Source organism: Nyctereutes procyonoides, unplaced genomic scaffold (genome assembly GCF_905146905.1).
Source record: "Nyctereutes procyonoides isolate TBG_1078 unplaced genomic scaffold, NYPRO_anot_genome, whole genome shotgun sequence".
Classification (NCBI taxonomy): domain Eukaryota; kingdom Metazoa; phylum Chordata; class Mammalia; order Carnivora; family Canidae; genus Nyctereutes; species Nyctereutes procyonoides.
Genome location: NW_026575151.1, coordinates 8,729,958 through 8,756,851, shown reverse-complemented (window position 1 = coordinate 8,756,851; position 26,894 = coordinate 8,729,958). Strand labels below are relative to the sequence as shown.

The 26,894-nt window shown below is 39.0% G+C and overlaps 1 protein-coding gene across 2 annotated transcripts; it reads left to right on the top strand.

Annotated features, from left to right (window-relative positions):
* On the top strand, positions 1–25,044 carry FGF5 (fibroblast growth factor 5). Of its 2 annotated transcripts, XM_055313141.1 has the most exons (3): positions 1–615; positions 8,713–8,816; positions 21,824–25,044. In XM_055313141.1, exons 1-3 carry the CDS (start codon positions 255–257, stop codon positions 22,169–22,171), a joined length of 813 nt encoding a protein of 270 aa, XP_055169116.1. In that variant the 5' UTR covers positions 1–254; the 3' UTR covers positions 22,172–25,044. The 2 variants fall into 2 exon arrangements, with proteins under 2 accessions (XP_055169116.1, XP_055169117.1); XM_055313142.1 differs by lacking the exon at positions 8,713–8,816 and having other exon boundaries at positions 21,824–21,932.
* The last annotated feature ends 1,850 nt before the right edge of the window (positions 25,045–26,894 follow it).

Below are 26,894 nucleotides of genomic sequence, written 5' to 3'. Positions count from 1 at the left end.
TTCGCAGGCGTGCACCAAGCAGTGAGATCACCGGCGTTATAAATATCCCGGTACCAGCGCCGGATCCGTTCGAGTGGCCTCTCTCCCTCCCTCCCTCCTTCCCTCCCTCCCTCTCTCCCTCCCTCCCTCTTCCCCGAGGCTATGTCCACCCGGTGCGGCGAGGGGGGCAGCGCCAGAGGCACGCAGCCGCGCGGGGGCTACCGAGCCCAGAGCCGGCCCTACAAGATGCACTTAGAAACCCCGCGGCTGGAAGAATGAGCTTGTCCTTCCTCCTCCTCCTCTTCCTCAGCCACCTAATCCTCAGCGCCTGGGCTCACGGGGAGAAGCACCTCGCCCCCAAAGGGCAACCCGGACCCGCTGCCACCGGTCGGAACCCGGGCGGCGCCGGCGGCAGCAGGACCAGCAGGGGCACGACGTCTTCCTCTTCTTCCTCCGTCTCCTCCCCCCGCGGGGCTTCGCCGGGCAACCGAGGAAGCGGCTTGGAGCAGGGCAGTGTCCAGTGGAGCCCCTCGGGGCGCCGGACCGGCAGCCTGTACTGCAGAGTGGGCATCGGCTTCCATCTGCAGATCTACCCGGATGGCAAAGTCAATGGCTCCCACGAAGCCAATATGTTAAGTAAGTTGCTCGCGCTCCCGGCAGAGCGCGTCCTAAGCGGACGGCGGGGGTTCGGGAAGGACAGCGGTTGTGCCCCGGCGCACGGGAGCAGCCTCCGGAACCCTGGCGGCTGGGACCCAGCTGGCCCTCCACACTGCCGGGCGGGTTGGGGGGAGCGGCCTCTCCGCGGCGCGCACACACGCACCCCTCCCGCGGGGAAGCGGAATGGCGATTCCTGGCGGGCGGCTGCCTGGAGCCGGTGCACAAGACAGGCACCTCGTTTCCAGTTTGCCGGGGTCCCAGCGACGGGCCTCCAGCCTGTCTGGGTCTGGAGCAAAGAAACACAGATCTTTCTGCCTCTTTGGTTTCTGTGCGTCTCCGGCTTCTGTTTACTAAGACTAGCATTTTTCCTTGAGGCATCAAAGTGCATCCCTTTTCCCTGTCCATAACTGAACAGTTATTTTTTTTAGAAGAATCAAGTCTCACATGCTGCCCCCGCCAAGGCCACCAGAAACCCCAAAGTAATATATATTATACATATATTTATCCGTGTTTATGTCTATTGCATATCCATATTTGCACATTATATACATATAGAACATGTATGTATATCCGAGGGCAGACCAGACATCCCCTGCTTAGAGGAAGGCAGTGATCTGGAAAACCGGACACGCTTAGGGAAGGATACGTGATGGACATTCGGGTGACTGATTTCCGAGTTGGGTTTAGCAACGTTTAGTGTGTTGAGACCATGACAACACCTACCTTGTTAGGAGGCGGCCAGCCTTTGGTCCCCAAGGACAATCAAGGAAAAGTCCTTTATTTTGGAAGGAACTCAGAAGAGGTTCATTCAGTTCCCTCCAGGTGTATTGTGTACGTCTTTTTTTTTTTTTTATGCTAAGTTTTAAATACTCTTTCGGAGCTTTCTCGGGCTGTCTCTCTTCTCCCCCTCTTCCCATGGCCTCTTTCCTTCCGCCCCATCTGCTTAGTCTCTCCAGCCTATCAAGCCGCCCCTCTGATTCCTCTCACTGCCTCTAGGCAGCGGAGGGGGGAGACGATTTGGGGGCGCGTGCGGCACTGGGGCGATCTTGGAGGCTTTCCCTCGGCAGGGCCAGATCGCTCGTGCAGCAGGGGTTGATCCAACAGGCAGACCCAGCCGGGGCCTGCGAGGTGGCCGGGAAGAGCGGGAACGTGGCCGGGAGATTGCGCGGCGGCGCTGGGTCACCTGGCCGCCGTGTGTCAGCCCCGTAGCTCCCAGGTGTACTTGACTCGCTTCGCTTCAAACCAACCCCACGGGCCACCGAGCGTTCGCTGCCCCACGCTGGGGAGGAGCGGGGCTGGAGGCGCGCGCGTCGTGGGGCGGCGGCGGCGGCGGCGGCGGCGGGCGGGCGGGCCCCCTCCGGGGGTGCGGGAGGCGGCTGCGGGAGGCCGGCGGTCGGCGCCGGCGGGAGAGGAGCGGGTCGGCGCCGCCCCTGCCCCCCTGCCTAGACCCGGCCTTGGAGCCGGGCCGCGCTGCCGGCCGCGCTGCACGGGTTCGGGCGGCCTGGAGCCCCAAGCCAGAGCGCTGCTGGGGACCCCCTGCGAGTCGCGGGGCCTCCCGCGCCGCCCGGAGGAGCCTCTCTCTACGTTCTAAGGCTCACTTCACTCTTTTCAAACAGTCTTTGGTGTTGAAGGGCAAAGTCTGTTAGGGTGAAGAGGAGTTTGCTGAGATTTCAGGGCAGCGACGCACATTCACTTCAGTGTTTCCATTTGCCTTTCTCATCCCCCCCCCCACCTCTTTACTCCATCAGACACCAGAGCTCATTCCCCACTTCTTGTGATCTTTCCACCTTTCTTTTACAGGAGAACTTTTCCTGTGCTGTTCTTGTAGTTTATCCAGGTAATCAGCACCAACACAAGGTAACTTCTGTGTTCCCAAGGGAGGACCCAAAGTTAGAATGCAAAAGCTGCAGGTTGGATCTCTGGGTAAGGGCGGGGGTGGGGTGGGGGGGATAAAAGAATGTATCTAGGGTGGGTTTAGGTACACTGGGGATCTCGGAACACCAGACTCATTCCCAAGATATTCACCTTCTTCTCTTGGAAAAGACAAAGATTTTTGCAGCTTAGGCCTTGCCATAGAGGGAAGTTATAGAAAAGCATAGGAAGGAAAATGAGAACAGATCAACAAAGAATACATTCAGCTAAAGGAGGCATTGGCCAATATCTGCTATTTCCAAGGTATACTTTATTTTAAAATCCACATCGAAAGATACCTTAAAAAGAATAGGGATGTTTACTAAACAGCATCTAAATAAAACCTCCTTAACTGTCCCCAGTTCATTCCAGTTTAGAATAGCCTTTCAGAGTTTAGTTTGTATCTTTCATATGGCTTGCCATCATTCACTCATTCGTTCATGCATCCATAACAGGCTACCTACATCATCATCAAGCTTGACATTTTGATTACTTTTGAGAGTTGGAGGATTTTTTAGTTTGTTTTGCCTTCCATAGATTTTTCTCACAGAGGAAACCATAGCTTAAGCATTTAAATTATGGTGATTTTCTGCTTTGTGATGTCTGGAGTGTCCAGTGCTACTAACTACGATTTCATTACCATGGATGGATAAAGAATTTATGAAATATGTCATGTTTAGTGGGAAAGCATGTAATTTGGAAATTTAAAATAAGTTTCTGCCCTAAATAGCTGTGAAAGAGAGACAGAAGCCTGCTAATTATTGGGTGGTCATATAACTCTTTGAAAGCAGCACTTGACAGTTTCCCAACACATACATAAACTAAGGCATTGGTCATGGGCTGTTGGTTAGACATGGGCTGTTGGTTAGAGGACAGAAGGAAACATTTGCTGTTTAAGTCTCACAAGAGATGCTGAAAGCTGGGACCAAAGAGGACCATAGAGGATACACCAAAAGTTTTACCTTATCATCTCATTTTACTTTCTATGAGTTAGCAGTAATAGAAAACTTACATCTCTTTGGGCTCAGCATGCTACTTCAGAAAAGAATAAAAACTTGGCATCAAACTGCCTTCTAACAGGTTCTTTTAAACTCAGTAATTTTCTGTAATGTTTGTTAGAAGATATACACACACTCCTATGTTTCAGAACTATCATTTGACATTAAAATTTCTGCAAACTGTGAATATTTTCTAAGTTTCGCCATCAGAAGCACACCCTGGTCACAGATTTTGAAACACAATTTATTTAGTTAAGGCATACCACTTAATGTGTCCTTCGCCTCTCTTATACAGTAGTTATCCCAAGTTTTAGAGACAGGAAAGATAGTCAAGCTCATTGCATATACACTCGTATTATGAAAAAATACTACTGAAAGATGAAGAAAAATGGACAAGATGGATAATAAAATCCAATTATTAAATTGAAACAAAGATTTTAATTTATATGCTTTCATGTTTAGTTTCAAAGCTTCTGTTGACTTATGTGGGGCCACTGATGAATAGGAAGTCAAGTAATTATCAGTTCAGGGAACAGAAGTTGAAGCTATGGCTGCACAAGTCAAAGTGTTCACATAAAATATGAAAATTTTGACCATATATTCTGACTAAACTGAACCCTCAATTTTACCAATTTTTATTTTTATTTATTTATTTTTAAGATTTTATTTATTTATTCATGAGAGACACAGATAGAGAGGCAGAGACACAGGCAGAGGGAGAAGCAGGCTCCATGCAGGGAGCCCAATGTGGGACTCGATCCCGGGTCTCCAGGATCAGGCCCTGGGCTGAGGCAGTGCTAAACCGCTGAGCCACCCAGGGATCCCAATTTTACCAAGTTTTAAAAATCAAAATTCACTATCAATGTTGATGTCATGTAAATTCAACCTTTATATAGTCCCCCATGCCTAGCTAAACCAGAATCTGTAACTGAATAGAAAACATCAAATGGAAGATTTCTGTAACTAATTTAATCACTGAAAACTGCTAAACTGGATATTTCAAGACTCAGATTTGATAAAGATGAAGCATATCTGTTGCTGTGTGAATGCTAGTAGAGAAATTTCAGTTTTAAAATATTTTTCTTTGAGGATTTTCAGATGAGCTGATGAGAGCTTCTGATTACCTAGGATATCTGTTATCATGTTATTCACTGAAAAAAGGGGGACACCTATATAATTTTATCGACCATCATTAATAGAATCTTGTATTAAAAAATATGGAAAGGACTAAGGTAAACACCTAGACATATATTTTCTTACTGAAAAAAACTTACTTTGTAATGCATGCCTATGCTTGTAAGTAGGTGGATTAAACAATGTGTGTATAAATTCTTGCCTCCTTCAATCTAGATGTCAACCCCCAAATTCTACCAAGAGAAAATAGCTCTTTCTGTTAAGCGCTGCTTTTTTCTTTTGATCCTCTTACAGGTTAACACCCTAGGAGAGATAACACATTGTCACTAGCACTGTAATAGGAAACAATTACACTGATCCTCTCCCCAGGCCCCATCCCCCAAGCAAGAGAGGGCCAAAACTGCATAGGGTGTCCTGAAAGACAAAAGAGAGGTAGTGAGAAGGTCAAAGAAAACAATCCAGTTTAGCAAATATTCATTGACTATCTGTCTGATCTGTGAGATACACTTTGGCCTTCCACAATTTTGTTTGGGAATACCATCTTGGCATCCATAATGTGAATTGTGAATTCTTATAAGGTTTATTATTACTGATTCTAATGAGAGTCAGGAAATTATTGAAATTGAGAAAAATTTAGTTTTACAGAAATGTTTTCTGGGATTTAGGTATTTGTGATTTAATGCATGTGGATATAAGATACTGTATAGAATTCTTTAGTGAGTTACTGAGATTTGGCATGGTAAAATCAATAATTGCGTGATGTCTTGGAAGTGTGGTCAGGAGGCTGAATTGTAGGGCTTGTAGAATCTGCTCCAACATTCTAGTAAAAAAGACACTGTGAAATTACCGTTGAAATTACTTTGGAAATTACGATCTTAATACCGTTCTCAATATTACATCATAATTACATGATTTAGAAGATCATAGCAAAATTGCCTATGTAAAAAATAATTATTTCATCTGATCTCATCTTTATCTTTCCTGCATCCCTCATGATTTTAAATAGAATAATATATGTAAAAGCATGTTTTTAAGTTTTCACTTAAATATAATTTTTATTTCATTTTTTTAAGGATTTAATTTATTTATTTGTTCATGAGAGACAGAGAGAGAGAGAGAAAGAGAGAGAGGCAGAGACACAGGCAGAGGGAGAAGCAGGCTCCTATGCAAGGAGCCGGATGCGGGACTCGATCCCTATCCCGGGTCTCCAGGACCACACCCCGGGCCGAAGGCGGTGCTAAACCACTGAACCACCCAGGGATGCCCTAATTTTTAAAAATTATAAAATCCATTAATTCCCAGGCAATATATCATTTTTTATGCTGAAACTTGCAAGAAAAGAAACCAAGCAGTGTATAATAAAATAATAACACTTTACATGTATGATTTCCTCTTCATATAGTTTGCTATGATGCAAATTTTACATAGCATATACACACAGAATGTGTGTAGCACACAGTGTGCTAGCAAACAAGTGACTCAAAATGTGTTTTTTAAAAATAGAATATGTTACTTGTCAGAAACTATAGTTTACATGGCCAAAGTGGTGCTCCCATTGAACAAATATCTATATTTGTAAGGGACTTTGTCTTGACCTCTCAAATGTTAACTTGTAAAAAGATATATTTAATTAGAATTTTATCTTTTATGCTACCATGTATTTTTTCACTTACACGTGTGTACAGGTTTGCGTTTGCCAAACCAAGTAATTTTCCAAAGAATGGAATAAAAACTCTCTAGCAATGTAGAATCATGAGTAAGTTGGGGGAAAACATACAACCAACTTTTCTTTTTTACCAATTCCATATTGTCCCTTTTGTGTTTCTCTTATTCCACACATAGACAATTTCTCATATTTCTGTGTCTCGTTTTTTAACACGTTTACACAGCATTCATAATCACGTCCCCCATCTTCCAAATATCTAAAATCATTAATGCTGTTTTAATATCATACTGTAATTGTGATAGAAATATAACTTTGTATCATGTTCTATTTATGCTTTATTAATAACATGATCACAGCATCGTGATATACACATCGTTTATTGTATCTAACTTTACAAAGCATTCTGTGTGCTTTGTCACTATTTGATAAAATGATAATGCTTCTAAATCCTTGGGTATGCATCACACACCCAAATAATTTGTACATCCAAATATATTGAAAAGAGCATTTTGAAAACATTTTGAGGAAATGTTTCTTTCAGAGTTTCTTCTTTAAAGCAAGAGTAGTTCCTTTCTAATAGTTTTTTTGGATTTTTTGTTTTCTTTTCTTTTTTTCTTTTTTTTTAAGATTTTTATTTATTTATTCATGAGAAACACACAGAGAGAAAGAGGAACAGACAAAGGCACAGGGAGAGGGAGAAGCAGGCTCCATGCAGGGAGCCTGACGTGGGACTCGATCCCAGGTCCCCAGGATCACACCCTGGGCCAAAGGGAGTGCTAAACCTCTGAGCCACCCGGGCTGCCCCTTGTTTTATTTTCAAGAAGCATACACTAATAAAGTGGTAGTGGCAGTTTCCTTGAAATGTGTTTTATCTACTCTGGACTAAATAACTTTTAACAAAGACAATAGTTCTTCAGCTACCCCTTCCCCCCATGAACTTCCTGACAAAGTGTTTAAGAAATCAGGTTGAATAAACAGCAGTATTTGCTATGATTATAGGTACTAACTCACATTGTACAAAAAAGTGCTTAATAAAAATATTCATATATAAGTATTTATATATATCACATATATGTGTATCCACAGAACTACTTTTTTGTTAACTGAATAATTTTATATGTACTTCAAATACTGCAGGGTGAGGTTACTATTTTTAAAAATTCTGGTAAATTTCTCTATTCAACAGAATACTGTTGAGATATCCTAATTAGTATATGTATTCAGAATATTGTATATTGAAAGGTTGATATTTACTTCCCTTCTTCCATCCTTTCTTCTTTCCTTCCTTTCTTCCTAAAATAAGTCTCTTTTTAGCTTTAGTAAAGTACATTATTTTGTTCTCTTCCCCCCCACATACCTCATGAACTGTGGTGTGTGATTCTCCTGACACAGTTGATGGACTTTCAAATTATTATAGGAGACAGAGGATATTGATTTATAATGCTAACTATGAAATACTAAATATAAGCAATAGTGTAATGAAATACTTCATTATTATTATTATTATTATTTTGCCAGGAAAGCCATTTAAAATGCAAGATGCCTCAAAGCATAATGCGTTAAATGCTCATTGAGCCAATAATCCAAAATTATTTATAATGCTTTCAACATCTTTTTATGTGTAATATTTAAATGAACTACTCATTGAATGATTGAATATGGTGTATATTGATTTGTACTTGTGTAGGTATTATAATTTGGAAAGAGGGATTTATTTCATGTAAATAAATAAATAAATAATTTGTCTCTGGCTTTCAATGGTTTATACTAGTCTTGGGTCAGACTTTATGAGCTTTAATACTAAAAGCAGTGTATTATCTCTGATAGAAAACAATGGATGAGAATTATTTTGAAAAGTCTTTAAAGAAATTCTTTTAGATTCCTTTACAACTTGAAAAAATTCTATGGTTAAATATTGTTGGGACAACTGGGTGGCTCAGTGGTTGAGCATCTGCCTTCAGCTCAGGTCGTGATCCCAGGGTCCTGGGATCGAGTTCCACATCAAGCTCGGAGCCTGCTTCTCCCTCTGCCTATATTTCTGCCTCTCTCTCAGTATCTCTCATGAATAAATACATAAAATCTTTTTAAAAATTGTTTACTAAAAGTGACTTATCACTTGTAACAAAAAAGAATTACTAATGAATCAGAACTAAATTTTTGAATTTTAAAATTTGTTATTTTAAGTGAACACTTGTGTTCTAGGTTTTTTTTTTAACATTAATGAAGGTCATGAGAAATAAGGATGTTAAATACTATGGTTCTTTTTAAATCACAGCTATAAAGAATGAAAAGAATCTATGTAGAAATTTAATTCACCATGATTTATAGAGGAGTCTGTGTTTTATTTTGGGATTTCTGTCATCCTAGGTATTTTGGAAATATTTGCTGTGTCTCAGGGGATTGTAGGAATACGAGGAGTTTTCAGCAACAAATTTTTAGCGATGTCAAAAAAAGGAAAACTCCATGCAAGTGTAAGTAGAACCACTTTCTATTTGTTAAAGGTGTTATGGAGATTTTACATTTGTAGAATGGAATGAAATGATTTTCCACATTGTTAGATGAACAATTGGCTCAGAGGACTTAATGATTTCTTGGGTTTTTAAAAATTATGTGTACACTTAACCAAATTAATTATACATGTTTTTATAAGTAATCATATTCATATTTCATTTACTTGAAAAAATAATAGAGTCTACAAAAAACTTAAGAATAAATGATTTTGAAAATAGCACTCTCAAAGTGATCGACATTATTTATTTCTTAAAATTGGTCCGACTGAGGGAAATATTATGAGAATACTAATAACACTACATAACAATTAAAATGTGCATTTTTCTCATGATTGTGCATATTTAGTATATCAGGTTCTTGTTCAATTTTACAAGCGATTCATGATTTCAAAAATTAGGTGTAAGTAATATATTTTCACAACAATAAGTATGAAGAGAAACCAATAATGAGAAGATTTTGATCTTTCTTAGGGAAATTCAATTTATCCATTTGAAGACTCATTTTGTATTTTTGTTGCATCAAAAATGATACTTCTTAAAATTATGAAGACAATTTTGCACTCAAAAATTTCTTCAAGCTATTTTACATTTTTAAATCAATTTACAAACTACAGATTTCTGTTTTTGTCTGAACATGCTCGTTAGTTGAGAAGCATTAAAACATTTGAAAGATAATAAACTATGTCAGATTAGTTTTGCTACTCACAGATATGATTTACAGATTTGATTTAGTACATATGCCCAGCACTTAAAAAGTGATTTATGCTTTTTCTGTAGTGTACTAAGATTTGTCACATTACATCATTTTTTTCAAGCAATTATTATTTAACTCTTATTCTCTTTGATTTTTACTAAATGAATTGGAGAAATAATCACTTTTCTGGTTTTTTTTTTAAATTTTTTATTTATTTATGATAGTCACAGAGAGAGAGAGAGAGAGGCAGAGACACAGGCAGAGGGAGAAGCAGGCTCCATGCACCGGGAGCCCGACGTGGGATTCGATTCTGGGTCTCCGGGATCGCGCCCTGGGCCAAAGGCAGGCGCCAAACCGCTGCGCCACCCAGGAATCCCACTTTTCTGGTTTTTGAAGTATATAGGAGCTTTTAATTAAGAGTGCAATCAGTTGAAACTTACTATTTATGATTTTTACTTACAGATCTTTAAAAAAATTCATTGAGAATTTCACTTGCTTCAGTGTGTAAGAATTTCAGTTTTCCTTCTTCTAGCATTCAATTTCCCTTTTTCTAAAGGTGACTTGTTAATATCTCATGGAGGGGGTAGCAGAATTCAAGCTATTTCTATAATTATATGAGGACTAAATTAGATAAAACTTTAAAACTTTTAAAACAGTATTTGGTACATTGTAAGTGCTCAATATATACTATCTATTATTTGGTAATCTAAATATAATAGATACTAAAATCTCAGTTGATTGAGATAAATGAAGAACCGTTGCTAACCTCTTTAATCACCAATCAAAAGAATTATAAAAAGATTTACCTGCTCTATCTTCTGAGGTGGTTATTGTAATTCAGCAAGCTATAATCACTCCTCAATTATTTATTTATTTTAAGGGGCAAAGTTCTGCATCACTGCGCAAAAGTAGGACATGCCATTTTATTAAAAAAATTTGATTTTAAAAAATCAGCATGCAAAATAGAAGACAATGATCAAACACATCTAAACACAATCGCTTTTCCACAGCCTACTTTAAGGTTGTAAAAAATTGAAACACTTTCAGAACCTAAGCATCATCATAAAGTGCAGTGCACTGTAAAGAAACTCTTTTATTGGTTTGTTTTGGGTGAGTACCTTAACTTTTAAATTGTTCTAATTTATGCTCTAGTACATGCAAAAAATAGACTAAACTTGAGCCATCTTAAGGATAATTGCCACACTACTCAAAGTATTACAAATGGATGCCAATTAGAAAGGTCACATCGAGAGGTGAGGATACATGATTCCCCTGTCAAATGCAAGTAACAAATTTTCAGAAATTTGACCCAAATGTTTAAGGATGGCTGGCTGAAATAATGCAGATAATGCAAAAACAGCATCTGTTATTCTTTCTCATCTTGGCAGGCTAAAGTTATTTCATGGAATAATGACTTTTAAACAGTACAAAGCAAGTCTTGCTCTTGTCACTCACTGAAGCTCTTTGATATAAAAGTCATTCTAATGACTTTGAGCTGAATTGTAGATAAAAAATAAAGCCCTACAATTATGTGGATTCTTTTTAAATCAATTGTCCAAGCCCACTTTTTCCTATCTGAGTTTTTATTAGCACTTTTTCTTTAGATGGAAACCTAATTAAATTATGAAGTGATTTATTTTTAATAAAGTTTAATTTAGAAATAGTATTAATCCTAACAATTATCAGTTTTATGCCCAGATGGTTTCTTTCTTGTTTTCTTCTAGTTAAACACATTGAAAAATTGTTCTTGTAACTTTAGATATAATTATTTGATTTAGTTTTGATCTTCACTAAATTGCATTGTCACTTAAAAGGCTGAAAACCTTTATATTCTTAGGATTAAATGTGTAATCCATGAGCTGCTTTAAATTAATAAATTAATATGTGCAGAGGCATTTAAAGAGTACTTTATAATCATTTTGCTGTATATACAAGCATATATATATATATATATATATATATATATATATATATATATATACAAATCATGTTGTACATCTGAAGCTTACACAGTGTTATATGCCAACTGTATCTTACAAAACTGGAAATATTTGAAATTAATAGAGTTTATTTATAAAGGTAAATAGGGTTTTATTTATAAAAGTAATTATGAACCAGGGGATCCCTGGGTGGTGCAGCGGTTTAGCGCCTGCCTTTGGCCCAGGGCGCGATCCTGGAGACCCGGGATCAAATCCCACGTCGGGCTCCCGGTGCATGGAGCCTGCTTCTCCATCTGCCTGTGTCTCTGCCTCTCTCTCTCTCTCTCTCTCTGTGACTATCATGGATAAATAAAAATTAAAAAAAAATTTTTAAAAAATAAAAAAAATTTTAAAAAAGTAATTATGAACCAGAATTCTGGGGAAAGTAATTCCCACAGTATATTGAAGAATATTAATGGATAATTGTAGATTTTCAACTCGGTTTTTTTTTCAGCTCGGTTTTTATAGTAATGATTAGAATACTAAAAATTAGTTGCTAGGCACAGACAATATATTTGCACAGTTCTTTAAAAGCTCTTTTACTCACATTATCTCATTACATGATTAGGTGAGGAAAGAGTCTTAGATATGTTAACTCATTTCCCAAGTTAACACAGTTAACAAGTGACTGAACCAGAACCATCCTTTTAAATTTCTCTTTCTCTGTAAATGCTATAATGCTTTTTAGGGAAAAGCTAGTTGAAAGAAGATACTAAGTTTTGTTTGGAACCAGTTACATTGTTTTCTAGGAATTAATAATCACATAGTTTAATAATATTTTCATACTACATGTTAAAGAATAAATATTGTGGCATGTCCTTACAGTATTTTTCTTGTGCTGTGGACCCCCTTACCCAAGCTCTGTTGGGACTCCTTTTTTCTCATTTATTTCTGTGTCTCTAGTATTTGACTTTAAAGTCTAGAGAAGCAGAGGGATTTGTTTGCCACAGAACTTATCACAGACTTTTACACATTGGTCATTCAATATGATGATATGTTGCATAGGGAACACCTTTCAAGATGAACTTTCAAAGCAGAAGAGAGCTCTGTTTTGTTCACTGAGATTTTTCATTTAGAAAACGCTTCATTATTCGCAGACGCAAAGATGGTGGATAGAAATAAGAGCCCAGAATGATTACACTTAGGCAACATTCGTGCTGATTTCTTTCTGTTACCTCAGTAAGAGAAATTGTATTGGAACTTCATCTCTGTGTGTGCTTCTTCCGGCACTCATTCAGCCTACAAAATCTAGCAACCCACATGCAGCTCTCCTTACAGTCTTTACCAATATCCTCCAAATATACAGGGCAGCCAGATTCCTACCATACAGGTTTTTTCAGCATTCTTTATGAGGAAGAAGGTGTCTGGTCTTCTCAAGATGTACTGGGAATCAGTGAGAGTGGGAGTAGATGCCTCCCTAATTGCTGTGAGGGTTCGTCAGAGCCTTCGCTGTGACCTACATACACTCTCCTCAATTTTCTGGGCTGAGGTACTTGTGGAAATGAGCTTACTTCTCTTTGTCACTGTCTCTCTGCCTGCTTGTCTGTTCCTGTTCCTTCCTCACCCTGTTCCTGCTCTCTCCTCAGGTTTGTTTTATCTATCAAAATCCCCCTAGAAAGCCTTTCTGGATTTATGTGAGTTAGGTTCAGATGTAGGAGTGAGAGACCTTGAGTGTAGTGGTTATGAACACAGATTGTGTCAATCTAGTTTAATTAAACCTAGTCATTTTACCTAATCTTTCTCTTCCTTGGTTTTATCAACTATAAAAAGAAGGAAAACTAAAGGAGCAATCTATTGTGATAGTTGAGTGGTTTTTTTAAAGATTTATTTATTTATGATAGACATAGAGAGAGAGGCAGAGACACTGGAGGAGGGAGAAGCAGGCTCCATGCAGGAGCCTGACGTGGGACTCGATTCTAGGTCTCCAGGATCAGGCCCTGGGCTGCAGGCGGCGCTAAACCGCAGCGCCACCGGGGCTGCCCAGTTGAGTGGTTTAAATGAGATAATACATATAAAACACTCAGCATAGTGCCTGGAAAGTATTCAGCATTTCATTTTAAAAAGATCTTCCTTAATTTGCTCTCAGGCAGCTGTATAATGATCCAGTCTCCTCTCTCAGAACAAGACTTTGTGATTTGGGGGTTGGACAGCTGTGACCCCTCAGATATTTAGACCAGCCCCAAATCCTTTTTTATCATTGAACTTTTTTTCTGTAGGTCCAAATTTTTTGTGCCTACGAAGTCCCTTATCTCCAGAGTTTTCCTTTTTTTCAAGGAACCTAATTTGAAAGCAAAATTCCCAGGCGCAAGCTCTTGAAGAGGCAAAGATTTCTTCAATCATAATCTCATAATTCTTTTAAAGCCCTGTTGCATTTTGTTTTTCCCTAAAGAAAATGTAAATCCTGGACAAGATGGTTATAATGCATTTTTTCAGCCTTTTAACAAAGTATGCATGATAGCGCATTGCCTATTGGGAAAAAACATTCTAGCTTATTTTAAAGGTCCAGAGAGAAGCATGTGGTGGAATTATTTTTGTTTCTCAGGGTTTTAGGGGATCATGTTTGGAAGGAAAGCTAATTGCAGAGTTTACGAAACAGGCATGGAATGTGTGCTTGATCAGCCCTAAGCAAGGACTAGAACGTCTTCCTTTCCTGGTTTCAGAGGGTGCCAGCTGGCTTGCCTAGAATGGGAGTCTGGACTGGACTTCCTGCGCTGGGGGCAGTGTGAGGAAGAGTATGCAGCCTTAATAGCTAGGCATGTTTACTGAAAGGGGAAATGGAGACTTGAGCAATATTTACCATCATTCTAAAAAAATAACGAATTAAGCACTACACTCTCCCAGTCGAGACCAGGAGTTCTATAAAGACATTTGAGTAGAAATTCTACCTGCCCTCTAAGGGCTTTCAATTTACATAGTAAAACCAAATGTCCAGCAATGTAGGCTAAAAAAAAAAAAAAAAAAAAAAAAAAAAACGGGCTCAGGGCCCTGCCTTTACAGTAAATGCCAGTTTTCCCTTAATTTCACAGTGTGTTAATCTAGCTAGAGAGCCGGTTTTATTGAGGAAATCTGGATGTGATGCATTGACTTGTAGCTTCAGAGATCCATTTTAGCCCAACATGAGAGATGGTGTTTTTGTTCTTCACTGGTTTGGGGCAATGGCATTGTTCATCAGTATTTTAACATGGATCAACTTTAAGACAAGTCTAGGAGATGCCCTTGGGTTTGTGTGGTGTTAAAGAGCTGGAATCTAGGAAACTGGGAAATTGGAGCTTTAGGTCACAGGTGCCCAACCTGGCACTTGGTAAACATGGGGTTTTGTGGATCGTTTTCTTTACTTCTCTGCCTTGGAGAATTAGATAATAGTGTGTTGCTCGTCATGAGATTATTGTGAGGGTGAAATAAGAGATGTAAAATCCCTGGCCTATAGGAGCCCCCAGTAGCTCAGTTTTTTGAGTTATGAAGAACATCAGAGAGAAAACTCTTAGCTTGCCTGCATCAGATCACACAGGATGCTGATTAATGAGGCAATTCCAAGGACTCGCCTTTGATTTACTAAGACACAATCTCTGGAGGTAGGGCCTGGGGAATCTGCATTTTGCACTGGCTCCTGGAGTACTTTTAAGTCAATTCATAAAGTTTGGAGGGTGAGAAATCCTGTGGTTAGTATTCTTCGTTACATTACCTCAGGTCGGTTTATTATTAAATCCAGCTTGCATATTCCCTTGGTCACTCAGGATGAAGAATTGAGACATAGAATGGACAGATGTCCAGTGCCAAACAGAAAGTGGGCTCTGCCCTGAAGATAGCATAGTATGGCTGCAACCCCTAGAAGGAGCCTATGCAATCAAGAGTAAAAGGCACCCCTTTGGGTGCATGCTGTCCTGCACTGGGGTATCTACAAGGAGAGAGTATGATATCAGAGACGAGAGTGTAAGCTAAGGATGGCAGCAGGAGAGTCTATAGGATCTGCCTTTTAGCTTTTAATCACCACCAAAGGAGGATGTTTTTGTTTGGGGGAACATCCACCACAATGATACAAAGCAGCCTAGGATACAGGCACCTTGGCGGGGCAGCCCCATATGTGGGAGTTGGGATGGGACGGAAGAAGCACTGAAAGGAGGCAGGTGTGCGTGCAGTAAGGGAGCTTTGCTTAAAGTACAGTTTGGTCTATAATTGTTTTTTTATTACAGTTTATTTTAATTATTTAATAATATCACAGCCCACAATAACATTTTAATTATTTGTATTTGGTTAATTATTTCTTCATAAGGTTTTTCAAAAAAGGGAGGCAAATCAAAGAAAATAAAGTGAAATGAAGAATGGAAATTGATTTTAATTTTTTTATTTATCCCACAAACTCCATGCATTGTACCGGTGTTGGTCCAGATTCCCTCCTATCCCCATACCCCTTGCACATACTACCTATCTACTTCTGTTGTTGCACCAAGTGAGAATTGCTGCTTGTTTGCATAGCCTAACTCATTCACAGCAAGATCCTCAATCATCACACAACAGGATATTTACTAAGGAACAAAACTATGTTAAGAGGTTTTAGAAAGCTTCTAAAAAATAATGTTTCAGAAAGAATTTTGTTTGCCTTACTTGAACCTCAGATTTCAATTAAGCAGAATTAGTCCTTTCTAAAATATCCCAGTTAATCAAAGTTTCTTTGAACTGAATTTGACCTTTCTTCTAAACTTCCATTGTGAGTTCTCACTGTGTGAAGAGATGAGTACAATCAAGGCACAGTGTCCTTCTAATCCAAAATTTCTTGTTTTCCTTAATTGCATTCTTTTCCCTCCTCTGAAGAATTAGGCTCTCCAAGCAAAAATAGTTTTAAGTTTTATTTATTTGGTCCATGAGGACTATATTAAATTACATCAGGACTATGTGAAATTACCTAAAAATTAGCTGATATTTTATTTTAATTTTGCAATTATTATTTGTTGAATGTAACTTGTTTTTACACTTGCAAGATCAAGGAGAAATTAAGAGAAAAACATATAATTTAACTCAACAAAGAACATGGACAGCGCCATGTCTGTATTGTTTCTCATTGTAAAAGTGGCAACTAGCACAGTGCATGACACGGGATACATAATCAATAAGCAGCTGTCATTAGACTTGTAAAATACGAATTTGAAACAAAGGTACGGTTTCTTTAAGAACATTTTAGTGTTTGGTCTCATAGTGGCCGATGGTGCTAGCACGAAGAGGTGATGGGTGTTCTGAATTCAGTAGCTTATTTGAAATTTCATTCACCTCTCTACTTCACACCTTAACAACAGAAAAAGTCTTCATGGCAACCTCACTTTTTCTAGAAAAATAATGTAGTTCTATTATTTAAAAATATGTATTTTGCCAAAGCACTTCTTACAATTCACAGGAGATTTATTTTTTTATTTTTTAAGATTTTAATTATTTATTTGGGAGAGAGAGGAGAGAAAAAGCATGAGCAGGGTAGGGAGTGCCAGAGGAAGTGGGAGAAGCAGACTCCTTGCTGAGCAGGGAGCCCGACATGGGGCTCCATCCCAGGACTCTGGGATCATGACCTGAGCAGAGGGCAGACGCTAAGTCAACTGAGCCACCCAGATGCCCCAATTCACAGGAGATTTAAAAAATTAAAAGTAGCTTGGAAAATGTATTATCCAAAACTGAGTAATGGTAAATGTATATATATTTAAATAACTGTATATTTAAGACCTATATTGCTTACTGACTCTCTGCTACAAAAACGGTTCATGCATGATATTAGGGACAGAAATTCATTGCTTAGAGTCACCATCTTGTCTGAACAAGGCCAGGAATAGTGACAGAAAAAAAAAAAAAAGGAATAGTGACAGAAGCAGTCAATCCCTCAAGAAGAAACTAGATCTCCTGATGAAAAAATTCATTGAAATGATTGTTTCAAATAGTTCTGTTCCATCACAGCTGGGCAAATTTTTCAGACAAAACATTAATTTAGAAGTCAATTAAGAAAGCCAAAATAGTCTGACTGCCTTTACTCCTATTCTAATGAAGGAGCTGGAAAGGCTGCGGGGCTGCCAGTAATGCATGGGTCCTCAGGTTCTGGACACCTCTGCCCCTAGTAACAGGTGACCCTTGAAAAATCTAGAGCTAAAATCTATTTCTTTTTTTTTTTAAGATTTAATTTATGTATTCATGAGAGACACACAGAGAGAGGCAGAGACACAGGCGGAGGGAGAAGTAGCCTCCCCACAGGGAGCCCGATGCGGGACTCGATTGCAGGACCCCTGGTATCAGGCCTTGACCTGAAGGCAGACGCTCAAACACTGAGCCACCCAGGCATCCCTAGAACCTGAATCTTAAGAAATAACTTAAGAACACAAATCTTAAGGAAGAAAAGAGTAAGGTTTTAGATGGAATAATTTTAGGAGGTGGAGTTGGTGGACTTTCACCCATATGAAGACTCTAAGATAGAATTGCTATAGGTTTACATTGCCATGGTGTGTGTGTGTGTGTCAGTAAAGAAATGGTTAAATAATGCAGTATACTAAAAAAAGAAAAAAAAAACACCTGTCAAAACTGAATAAAGCACTGCTATCCTTTTTTCAGGAAAATGGATTTTTGCAAAACAAGAGTAGAGGTCAGGTCAAGGTATAATGTATTATATATCTTTAAAAATATTTTTCAAGTACATTTGAGGAAAAAAAATATGAGGCAGGGTAAATATACCTGCTACTCTCTGATGAAACCTCTTATACCTTTTCTAAAATGCTTATTGTTTTATGTAGCAGAAAACATTACAGATGACTATAGGTTTTATTTTAAAATAAAACTTTAGTATTATTGAATGAAATGGGAGAGCACTTAAGTCCTTTTAAAACCTAAGCAACCATAAAAACATCTACATTTGACAGGAAGTCTTTTCAATAAAAAATAGGAATAGTAAATGTATACTCTACTATAATGACGTCAGCACAGCACCCTTGGCCTAGCCATAGGCTGGTAGGGTATGGTAGGAAGAGAGGAATGCCATGGTGGTGGTTCTTCTTCTTTTTTTTTTTTTTTTGGTGGTGGTTCTTTAAAACATCCGCTTCCAGCTGCTAGAGATCAAATCCAGCAAATCACCAGTACACTTGTGGAAGTTCTAGATATATATAACTCCATAGCCTTCAAGTAAAGAGCTTTATTGATTGAACTATACTTGAATGTAAATAAATTGGGTAAACTGTCATATATAATGTAAACGTGCTGTTGGAAGCACCCTGAAATTGGTTGTCTACCAGTATTGTCAGTACTTTGCACCAGTCACATCAACAGTAGATTTACATAGATTGCCTTCCAGCATTCTGACTTTCAGATGACAGCGTTGTGCGGAGAAAAGATTGGCATAATTAGAAAAACCAAGATAAAAAAAGAAATCTTAATTCCAGGATAGTACCTTTTGGTCTGATATGAAAAGGACATCATCTATATATTTAGCGTTTTTCTATGTAGACATCAACATATTTGGTATTCACAAGCCCGGGAATTCTAGGCAATGGTGCTCCTTGAAATTGTGAAACATGGTGGTCTGGCCTAGGATAGGAATTCTCATTCTTTGGGAGCTTTGGCCTCTTTTGCATTTGATGAAAGCTACCCATATTTTCCTCAGAAAAATATTTTGGTACTCACAGGAGCCCTATGGATAAGGATGTGGTTAAGGAGCCTAAAGCTAAGACCTTGATTGGCAGAATCGTAAGTCTGATTCCGTGCTCGTATTCTTCCTCCATACATTTTCCTTTAATTCCTCAACAAAATTGTCTGTTAAAAATGAAATTAGAAATTTCAAAGTAACTTAAAAACAGTAACAGAATTCAAATATATTAAAAGTTCCTCTTGTTTTTATATACATTGATGTTATTTCACTAAGTACACAGTAAACAGAAAAACAGAAAACCATCAGCACTGCAAGCATGGTAAACTACGTATTTTCAGAGCCCTTCCTGGCCCACTTGGTCAGCCCTACTTCTTCTTCCTCCCACCACACATCTTATATGGAAGTCAACACCTGTAGCAGGGTCGTGCTGACCTGTGGACACACTGTTCCCGCTCTGAGAACACTTTCTTATGTCACCTGCCTTGCTAGTATCTTGTACTTGAAAACGTAGCTCAGATGTCAGCTTTTCTAGAGAGATTTCCCTACCGTCTGCCTGGTGACTTCCATCCTCTTAGATTCCCTTCCTCTATGCTACCATTGTACCCTCTGCATAATGCTGTCATAATTCCCTGTATCATACTGCATTGTGATGGATGTTTACTTGTCTTTTTTTCCACTGTTCTGGGAACATTTCAAGGGCAGATATTGCGTGTGTGTGTGTGTGTGTGTGTGTGTGTGTGTGTCTGCAGAGGGAGAGGGGGAGAGAGAGAGAGAGAGAGAGAGAGAGATCTGGATGAGGTATTGCTAGTGACTCCAAAAGTAAATTTTTTCTTCTTGGCATCAGTATTCTCTCCTGTATCCCTGTGTGAAGATGTATTTTTTTCCTAAAGAACTCTAACACATGCAGTATTAATAGGGCCATATGCTACCCCTCTCTCAGCACCATGAATCACACATGATAACACTGAAAAACGTATTCTTGTTTCAAAGGAATAATATGACCCCATTTCTCTGAACATGAATTCCTGTTTTACGAGGCAATTGTTCCTTAGTAATTCAGTTCTATTTATTTTCTCCGTGGCTTAAGAGGGGGGGAAAATCTTAACATATTAAAAGTTAATTTTTTTTACTGCCAATCTCAAAGTAATTTAAAACCATAACAGAATTTCTTTTTTTTTTTACTGAAACATTACATTTTTAATGTTCTCCTTGTTTTTTATATTTATATTAAACGTACATAGAGCATCCTATTCACTTCCTTTTTTTATTTTTTTTATTTTATTTTATTTTATTTTTTTATAAATTAATTTTTATTGGTGTTCAATTTACCAACATACAGAATAACACCCAGTGCTCATCCCGTCAAGTGTCCCCCTCCGTGCCCGTCACCCATTCACCCCCACCCCCCGCCCTCCTCCCCTTCCACCACCCCTAGTTCGTTTCCCAGAGTTAGGAGTCTTTATGTTCTGTGTCCCTTTCTGATATCTCCCACACATTTCTTCTCCCTTCCCTTATATTCCCCTTCACTATTATTCATATTCCCCAAATGAATGAGAACATACACTGTTTGTCCTTCTCCGATTGACTTACTTCACTCAGCATAATACCCTCCAGTTCCATCCACGTCGAAGCAAATGGTGGGTATTTGTCGTTTCTAATGGCTGAGGAATATTCCATTGTATACATAAACCACATCTTCTTTATCCATTCATCTTTCGATGGACACCGAGGCTCCTTCCACAGTTTGGCTATTGTGGACATTGCTGCTAGAAACATCGGGGTGCAGGTGCCCCGGCGTTTCATTGCATCTGAATCTTCGGGGTAAATCCCTAACAGTGCAATTGCTGGGTCATAGGGCAGGTCTATTTTTAATTCTTTGAGGAACCTCCACACAGTTTTCCAGAGTGGCTGCACCAGTTCACATTCCCACCAACAGTGTAAGAGGGTTCCCTTTTCTCCACATCCTCTCCAACATTTGTTGTTTCCTGCCTTATTAATTTTCCCCATTCTCACTGGTGTGAGGTGGGATCTCATTGTGGTTTTGATTTGTATTTCCCTGATGGCAAGTGATGCAGAGCATTTTCTCATGTGCATGTTGGCCATGTCTATGTCTTCCTCTGTGAGATTTCTCTTCATGTCTTTTGCCCATTTCATGATTGGATCATAACAGAATTTCAATATAACACAGTTCCTGTTATCATTTTTATATAATCATTGATACTATTTCACTAAGTACGTGGTAAACCGAAATCAGCATTACCAGGATGAATCAAGTAGGAAGACAGAAATGAACACGGTGTTTTAAAGCGACCTTTTGGGGATCCCCGTGTGGCGCAGCGGTTTGGCGCCTGCCTTTGGCCCAGGGCGCGATCCCGGAGACCCAGAATCGAATCCCACGTCGGGCTCCCGGTGCATGGAGCCTGCTTCTCCCTCTGCCTGTGTCTCTGCCTCTCTCTCTCTCTCTCTCTCTGTGACTATCATAAATAATAATAATTAAAAAAAAAAACACTTAAAGCAACCTTTTGAAAGAAGCAAACGTGTCTTTACAAAAGAGAACAGGGCGGGGGTGGGGGGGCGTGGGAGGCAGCTTTGGTGAACAGTTTTTGGGTTTCTTTTACCGCGAACACCTCATTTTATTAGATGCTGAAATATTGTCACGACCTCGGTTTCTTCTCCCCCCCCCCCCCCCCAGGCCAAGTTTACAGATGACTGCAAGTTCAGGGAGCGGTTTCAGGAAAACAGCTACAACACCTACGCCTCAGCAATACACCGAAGCGAGCCTGCGGGCCGGGAGTGGTACGTGGCGCTCAACAAGAGGGGAAAGGCTAAGCGGGGCTGCAGCCCGCGGGTCAAGCCCCAGCACGTGTCCACCCACTTCCTGCCAAGGTTCAAGCAGCTGGAGCAGCCAGAACTTTCCTTCACAGTCACTGTCCCTGAGAAGAAAAAGCCACCCGGCCACGTCAAGCCAAAGGCGCCCCTGTCCGCTCCGCGGAAAAGTCCCAACACAGTGAAATACAGACTCAAGTTTCGCTTTGGGTGATGTTGGGCGTGGCCCGGGGAGCCCGTGCCTTCCCCTCGGGGCTCTCCACGCGCGTCTTTACAGCTCCGAGAGAAACAAGAGCAAGACCAAGCCAAACAAAACAAAACCACAGAACACCGTCTGGACGCAGCTTCGAGCTCTACCTACACTGCACTGAAGTCGGGCCGTTGGTTTCACTGCGGCCGAAACTGGACTGGACCTGCGTGTCCCTACGGGCGGGCGCGCTCCGCCGCGAAGACCCAGACTCGCGCTCCCTGCCCGCTGCGCGCGCTGCGTTTTCCGAAAGTCAGACCGCGCGGACTGTGACTTTCTGGCCTTTCCGGATCAACGCGAAAGAACAGACATGACACACTTTTATTTTTGGTTTCCAAAGAATATTTTGATGCAGATAAAATATTTTATTGACTTTTGTTTTTTGAAGTACCTCTGCATTGAGCATATTTTCTTACTTTTATTATTTTAATTAATATGACATAACCATTTGAACGCAGTTTATGAATATAAATGTGTTTATAGCCCATTTGTAACAAGTGGATTTTTTCATTTTTCTTATTTATTGCACTTTTGATTATTATTATTATTTTTTTTTTTACCATACCGTAGATAATGTAAGTTTAGTTCTTCATCTTAAAAATGCTTAAATCCTCTTCAACGGCACCAAAGGCTTAGGTCTATGCATGTGTGCACATGTGCGCGCGCGCGTGTGTGTGAGTGTGTGTGTGTGAATTCATGACAGTATGTGGAATCCTACCCCTTTGGTGGCTGGGCTGCAACGGGTTAGGGTTAAGGAGAAGATATTAGGATTTTCGATGGAATTACAATCTGGAGGTAAGGAAAAGGATTCGAGGCACAAGTACACTAGTTTGCAGCATTTATTGGGCTCTAATTCTGCCTTGCCTGTATTTCTCCTTTTATCTACCCACCCTGCCCTCATTCTTGAACAGCTGGAGAAATACATTTTATTCTGTCCATCAAGCACACACTATGAAACCAGAGTGCTTTAAAATACCTCTTGTGTGACCCTCTGCTATCCCCACTGTATAGATCCACGGGTAGCAACCCACTTAGCAGAAAAACACGGAGACCTGCAGGAGATGCATCGTGCGACAGCTCTGCACATCGAGTCCCGTTGTCAAAAATATTCTTATTACTCAGACTAGTGCCCTTGGAGTTTGCTATCCTAAAGGTAATCGTTCCAGTGAATAGACAGCCCTTTAGAATACATACTTTCTGATGTAGATTTTTTTTAAAAGCTGGCCGGGCGGTATGGGGAATTTAATTTGGGAACTTGATCATTGAAAGTGGCACTTAATTCTCAACCCACATACTGAATATTGGGCATGAATCACGGAAAATTTAACTTGAGAGAATTTACATAATTTATATGTTTTCTTGGGCAATCATTTCTATGAAGTTCTATGAAATGTAAGTGTTTACGTTCAGAAATGTGCCAATAAAAAAAAGTACAGTTAAAGCTTAGAAGTATGTCTTTCACAGGAAGAACAAGAGTTCACATAAAGCTTGTGTTTTCTATTTAAGGATGCTTCTTTTAAAAGATACTGCCAAACTTTTTTAAGGTATGGTTTATTTCGGTGCATAAATGTGCAGTAGAAATTTATCACAATTGAACCAACTACTACTTACGCAGATTGCTTTTTTTTTTTAAATGGAAACAAACTATACACATATAATATGAAATCACCAATCAGCAAAAACATCACGCCTATTCTCTAGTATCATATTTTATTATAAAGTCAATAATCTGACTAAACATTGTTTGCATTTAATGCATGATTTTTAAAAATATAAAATGAAATACTACAAAAATTTTCTTTATACAATTCTCTTGGGTTAAATGAAATAAGGTTTTGGAGACAAATATGTCCAACTGTTATCCAACTGGCATATCACCTAAATGCACAGTACAAAGCTGAAAATAGCCTTTAGTTTATTCTAATATGTTAAGAATTGTGCGCCATGTATCAAGTTCTTAGTACACAGGAAAAATTAAGATTGTAAAACAGAATGGTAGACATGAGTTCCTAAATGGGCAAGGAAAAGATGGTATTAATGATGATTAACAACAAACTAAATTAATGCATATATTATATTAGGCTAATGCTGCTGGTAGTTTAAACCATAAAATAATAGCTTATCTTGTAGTCCTAGTTTGATTTGATTAGTATATGAAACTCAAAGTAGGATAGTTACTAAATATATGTTATGCAAGTCAGGACTCATTAATTTCAAAATTTAAAGGCAAGCTAAAATTTTTTTAAAAATCTAAGTTACACGTATCTTCAGTTTACTGGCCATACACAAGTACATTTAATTAATGCTCACTGAAGCTTAAAGTTACCTAAATTAATTAATTGAATGAACTCAGGTACAGAAAACATGTATAAATATAACTCCTTACTACTACCTAGAACTTTTGATGAGGGGTCCTTGCTTATGTTGTTTTTGATGATTTTTAAGTAACTTGGCCCACCTAACATCAAATGAAGTTGTTTAATCATGATTATGTTTATCTAAAAACGTCAGTAATTTGGCATTAAAATTTAGGGACCTAATGGGCCTAGAAGAGAGATGGCAAATACCTTCCTATTGACAGTTCAGTTTTACTAATTATATTATGTTTAATTTAATTTAAGATATTCTTTATTTGGAACATCTATAGAGGCAAATAGAGGTTAACAATAAGATGTAATAACACTGTGGTTTTTATTTCACAAATGATACTGTCACTTCCTTCTAAAGAAACTAATTTGAGAGTGTGGGTGTATATAAATTATCTTCGTTCTTTTGCTGAGTTATAGTGGGCCAGCAGTTCAAAACCATGTGATGACAATAAAGGATAACGACAAAAGTTATTTCTGAATATAATAATTCTATTGTTTTAGATGACTTTGCTCCTTGAAAGTGAAAATAAAACACCATAAATCTGGTAGGTAAATTTTCTATAAAACTGATCTTGAAATAGAAAATTAAGTGATTTTCTTAAATTAACATTTTTTACCCTTCCAAAAGACAGAGAGACTAAGCTGTGACTTCCCACATTTTTAATAACAAAATGAGGGGATCCCTGGGTGGCGCAGCGGTTTAGCGCCTGCCTTTGGCCCAGGGCGCGATCCTGGAGACCCGGGATCGAATCCCACGTCGGGCTCCCGGTGCATGGAGCCTGCTTCTCCCTCTGCCTGTGTCTCTGCCTCTCTCTCTCTCTCTCTCTCTCTGTGTGACTATCATAAATAAATAAAAATTAAAAAAAATTAAAAAATAACAAAATGAAAATATTGCACAAACTGAAACCTTGAATTATGGCACCACTTTTACAGTTGCAGAAAATTGCTTGTACATTTAACTTTTTAAATATTATTTATTTATGTATTTATTTAAGAGAGAGAGAGAGAAAGAGAGGCAGACGGAGAGAGAGGGAGAAGCAGACTCCCCACTGAACAGGACCATGGGATCATGACCTCAGCCGAAGGCAGACACTTAACTGACTAAGCCACCCCGGCTCCCCTGTACAGTTAATTTTAAAAATAAAAATATTGCTGGCATGGCTGCATTGAGAGACAAACAAAAATAATTTATCAAAGGAGTTCTACATTTCCTTTAAGATTTATTTCATTGCTACATCTAAATTTTGATCATATGAAATCTATTTTTAAGCCATTGATCTTTTTTAAAAGTTTTGAGAGAAGGAAACTTCTGGCTAAATAAACATGACTCATCAGCTTTTTTCTTTTAGTAGTCAGTCCAATTGTACTAACCAGTTTTTGAGATAAGATTATCATATAATTTATTAGTCAAAGAAAAGACTTAGCTCCTCCATCTGACTTTGCCTGTTGGAAAGTCTCAGGTGAGGGAAGGGAGGAGAACCCAACCCCAGCTGAGTTGATACAGGCACTTTTACATTTAAGAACCACAAACATTCAGATATACCACGAGACAATTGACCTACAAATCATCCATCAGTATGTAATTTTATGTAGTAAAAATAGTGGATTAGAAATCAAGAGCTCTTACTTTTTATTTATTAAATTATCTTTTTTTCTGACTCTGCCATATATTTACCACAAGTCACTCTCTAGGCCTTGTCCATCATATGATCTTTAACATCATTTCCAGCTTTGTCATCATTGGTTGGATGAGTCTTAAAACGTTGAGGTAGGAAAAAAAGGACATGGTTCCTTCTCAGATAAAACTAAAAATCTATGTCCAGATTATACCAGAAAACCACATGAAAAAAAATGTCAGTAAGGTGATAAAAATAGATACTTTTTATTTCTTAATATTTTATTTTGAGAGAGAGAGAGAGATCAAGCATGAGTGAGGTGAGGGGCAGAGGGAGAGGGAGAAGCAGACTCCTCGCTGGAGGGAGCCAAGCAGGGAGCCAACTCAGGGCTCGATTCCAGGACCTCAGGATCATGACCTGAGCCAAAGGCAGAGGCTCAACCAACTGAGCCACCCAGATGCCCCAAACATAGATATTTTTGAAAAGCCTTGGCTTTGACTTAAAAAATAAATAACAAAGTGTGAGATTAGATCAAGAGATTTACAAAATGGGGATCAACTTTGGGTATGCATTTTATGGATTTTGCAAATTTGAATTAATCCATAGGGGAATGGTCAGAGTAGTATCACCGTTCGTTGATAATCAATAGTTTTAGGACCTCATTAAACATGTAATTTTTGAACATACCTGTTTTGACTAAGATCC